The 4,396-nt window shown below is 34.6% G+C and overlaps 1 protein-coding gene across 8 annotated transcripts in view; it reads right to left on the bottom strand.

Annotated features, from left to right (window-relative positions):
* LOC119642612 (amyloid-beta-like protein) overlaps positions 1-4,396 on the bottom strand; it is a 141,286-nt gene that overhangs the window by 3,939 nt on the left and 132,951 nt on the right. For 4 of the 8 annotated variants that reach the window (XM_038041807.1, XM_038041833.1, XM_038041825.1 and 1 more), the window contains exons 3-6: positions 3,076-3,214; positions 2,607-2,828; positions 407-951; positions 191-343 (exon numbers count right to left, since the gene is read on the bottom strand). In XM_038041807.1, the coding sequence (XP_037897735.1) occupies positions 191-343; positions 407-951; positions 2,607-2,828; positions 3,076-3,214 (1,059 nt within the window). The remainder of the gene's footprint in view (positions 1-190; positions 344-406; positions 952-2,606; positions 2,829-3,075; positions 3,215-4,396) is intronic. The other 4 variants (XM_038041819.1, XM_038041859.1, XM_038041814.1 and 1 more) reach the window with 2 other exon arrangements.

The following is a 4,396-nucleotide window of genomic DNA, read 5'->3' as shown; positions in this document are numbered from 1 at the left end:
AAAAAAAAAAAAAAAAAAAAAAAAAAAAAAAAAAAAAAAAAAAAAAACCATTTAAAAAAAACACAAAATTAAATACTCAATAACATCAAGACAGTTGTTGTATATGAGATGAGAGAAGAGCGTAAAGAGAGAACTGAAAACACACTACTGAACGGGAAAAGTGAAATGAGTTGAACTCATTGGTACTTACCTGGAATCTAGCGGTCATACGTTGCTTGAAACTTTGCGCTGCTTTCGGATCCGCTAAACGCATATCTTGATATTTCTCTTCCAAATCGGACCAGTCTTTCATGACACGTGTAACCTTTTCACGGTGGGATTCCTCGAGGCGCTGTTGGGCTTCCTTAGATTAGAATTTGTATGTTTTGTTTTGATAAGAAATGCCTGAGCATAGGAAAACACTTACTTTTTGACTTACTTTGTAGCTCTGATGCTCATAGTGCGGATCGAAATGGGTAAAATAAGGATCGGGCGTGGGTTGGCCAGTAGTAGGTGGTAACTGAGGTAAATCTACTACGGATTTATCATTATTCATCATATGCAAAGATGATGACTTCGAATCACTTTTCTTGGCCTTGTTGTTGCCATTGTTATTATTATTATTATTGTTATTATTATTATTATTAGTTAGAGATGGCTTTGCACCACTTGAGCTACCGTTCGTATCCCAATTATCCGTTGCTGAATCTTCATCATAATTATCTTCAGTCGAATCATATTCTGCATTAGCATCATCACCGTTTGCAGCCGCCTCATCAGCAGCCATCTCATCTTCCTCATCGTCGGCTAATAAGTCATCTTCATCGTCATCATCTACATCGTCATCGGCCGGATCTTTCGAATAATTGGATTCATTGTCATCATCAATGTCATCCAAATCATCGCTGGGATTAGAAATTTCGACAGGTGGTAAAACAGGTAAATCGGTTTTTTTGACACGAATTTCATCGGCTAGAAAAACAATCAAAGAGAAATGAATTTTTAGTTTAATCTGTATGAACAGGTTACCCAAAACCAAATGCAACTCAAAGCCTTTTCATTGATCAATATTTTTTTTGAACAGTTGTTCACTTTGGTTACACTAGCGCGATGTAGCCTGCCTTACACATCGAAATTGTTGTTGATCTCTGTGTTAAAAATGTTAAAAATTATCAGGCAGTCGCCATATCTTTCTTATTTTTTTGCAACGCTGGATCAGTTGTTTTCCTGCGTGCAATACATACACAGAAGCGCTTTTACTATACCAAGTTTAAAAATTTAAACCTAACGAGTTGTCTTTTATGAGAAAAAAAAAAAAAAAAAATGATTATTTCAGGATAATGAAACAAAATATCGGTGAAGTGACATTTGCTCTATTCTTATGAAAGGATATGAGTACCGTACAAGGTCTTTCGAGGCTATCTAAGTAAGCAGCTTGTTTTTTTTTTTTTCTTGTGTGAAAGGATGTTTTGCATCCTGATGTTTGACATATTGCCGACTTGTTCAGCTCAACTGTAGCATCGGTTAAAATTGTTTTTATTCCAAAGGAGGTCTAACCACTAGCAAGTTTTTCCTAGGAAGTCGAGCGTTACGATGCTAGAAAATCGATCGTAATCTGCACACATCTTTCCTTTGATGATCGGCACAATTCCATTAGTTTTCATTGGTATCGCCCCTCAATGATAATTTCATTGGATTGAAGCAGCCAATATATATATATATATATATATATATATATCACTATATAAAAATCGCAAAACTATTTATCTTTATTGTCCATTTTAGTAGTTCCACTAATCTGCAGTCTGTGTTGTCGGACTTTCCTAACGATTCGGCAGAGCAGCAAGAAACGCAAGGCTTTTTTTTTTTTCTTTTTGCAGACTTTAGTCACCTAAAGCTTCACTTCAGTTATTTAAAGCTTGCAAGAAAATCTACATTGTTTGCAACTTTTGCGGAATAACTTGCACTAGTGCACCGAGCTTAATAGTAGCACTTTCACTTGGATTCGCCACAATATAGGTAAATGTGCATATGCCATCTCTACGAGAAATCCGATAAGAAAATGTCTGCACACCTAACAGTTTTGCTATCCCAAACTGCTATCCAACAGTAGAATCTACTTTTTGTGTCATCTTGTGTAGAGATTTTCATTAATTACTTTCGCTGCATTTCACCCTATCAAGCGCAGGTTTCATATATTTTTGCAAATATTATTCATCTTTCATCAACAAGAGAAAGAAAAAAAAAAAAAGCAAATGTAAATTGAATTTTTGTTGTTGTTGTTTTTTTGCTCAAAAATAATACGAAAATTTCTGAAGCGTGACAATGCATTTGCTTTATGTAGTCGTGCATGTATGCGTAGCTTTTTGAAATGCAGAGAAAGGCTTTGCTTATAAAGTGCACATAATCGCAAGCACGAATTTCTATGCCTGCACTCCCATCAAGTCCCTTTCTAATAACAAATATATATATATATATATATATATATATATATATATATATATATATATATTGTGATCTGTTTGCTCTTTGCTTGACTGTATTAGCACTAGGACCGGCAACAGCAGTGGCAGAGTTCATTTCGTATACACTTTCACACACCATTATATATACATATATATACTCACTTTTAAAGTGCTTGGGACAGCAAACAAATTCAACGCCCGAAAACAATGATATGCCGCATGGTAATAGCATAGCAAAGCTACGCATTTGCATGCCACGCTCTTGGCAGGCAGCAGCGCCGGTCTGATTCCACCTAACAAATGGCCAGCAACGTGACGCATTATGTATGTGATCGAAGAGGCAACCTTCGGGTACTAATAAAGCATCCGATTGGAAGGGTCCTTCTGAAAAACAAAACAAATTCAAAAAAAAAAAAAAAAAAAAAAAAAAAAGAAGAAGAAAAAAAGATAGAAAACCGCAAAAGTTCAAATCAGATTTTTTGCTTTTCTTTTCAACTCTTTTTTTTTTTTTTTTTTGTAAAAACACACATCCCATCCAACATCCCGTCTAACTAAACTAAGGATAAGTAATGAGTGTTTTTTCTTTTTTTGTTTTTGTTTTTTCGGTTTGTTCAGTTTTACCATTACTTACCCAAACAGCGGAATGGTTTAATCCAGCGATGTGAACCTTTACATTTGGCTGCATTTAATGTACCCTGACGACACCAGCCGCCAATTTTCTGATAGTGTGATGATTCAACAATGTTGGTGATATCACGATTGGGATAGGCCTGCAACATGATAGCAACAAAAAACACAATAACAACGAAACAATCAATAACTGTATCCATCAATTTCTCTCAATGCAGATAACGGAGTAAATGAACAAAAAAAAAAAAAAAAAAACCAAAAAAAAAAAGAGAAAAAAAGAAAACGAAAATGAAAATGCTGGTAGGCGTTAAAAAAGAAAAACTTCGATATGCAGTTTATATAGTAGTTACGCACAACGCAAAAAGTCAGTAAGAAAGAATATTGTGGTAATTTGTTGGCTTAAGCCTTAAGGAAATGGAGCGTAGGTATCATTGTTGTTGCTGTTATTGTTTGCACATATATGTTTATATATTCATGATGAATATGATATATATATATATATATATATATATATATAAATATGTTTCTCTTTACAACACGATGAACAGACGGCTTTCTAGGAATAAATGAATGAATGAGTGACTGAATGAGTAAATGAATGTCTGTTTAAATAGAGATGATTTGCATGATGTGCAAACAGCATGAAGTGGAAAATTTCTGAGAGGATTAAACTTAAGTAAATTAATAAAGACAGAGTTCTTTAAGTTCTTTAGTGTGATATACAAAAAACTATTAAGCTCCTCATCCTTTCGATTCACATTAGTTTTTCAACTGTTTGAACATTTGAAATTTTCGCTCGATAAACCTTCTCAAATATCTTCGGCTATGTAATGATTGCAATCAAGTAATGTTCATGAACTTCATTCCGTTACTTGATAATTTTGCAATAAATTCCAATCCATATAAATGAATGTTTGAAAATAGACATAGACATAGCCATAGACAAGAAACTCTAGATTGCTTTCATGCGCTTCACGAAAATTGCATAGATATTGGATTGCAGGCATGGCAGACATTGCTGACATTACATTGTCTATTTTTTAGTTAGTTTAAGCCATTACTAGCTTTGGATAAATCGCACGATTATTAATTTTCATCTTTTCCCCGCCCAATGATAGTGTTGTTCTTTTGCAACAATCATCAAAGCATTTCGAAGTGCTGTCTGTCTCGTCACCATCCGATGGATATGAATTTGTTAAGCGAGCCGCTTGAGGGCCGCACTTCACGGAAATAAAAACAAAAATGACCTTGTATTGTGTTCATTAAGGCATTTCGAAGCGCTCTCCCGTCGATCCAAATACGTGATAATCGGAAAGACTTGA

The sequence above is a fragment of the Glossina fuscipes genome, unplaced genomic scaffold (genome assembly GCF_014805625.2).
Source record: "Glossina fuscipes isolate IAEA_lab_2018 unplaced genomic scaffold, Yale_Gfus_2 0, whole genome shotgun sequence".
NCBI lineage: Eukaryota > Metazoa > Arthropoda > Insecta > Diptera > Glossinidae > Glossina > Glossina fuscipes.
The sequence above is the reverse complement of the archived record's forward strand: the minus strand, read 5'-3'. Positions and strand labels throughout refer to the sequence as shown.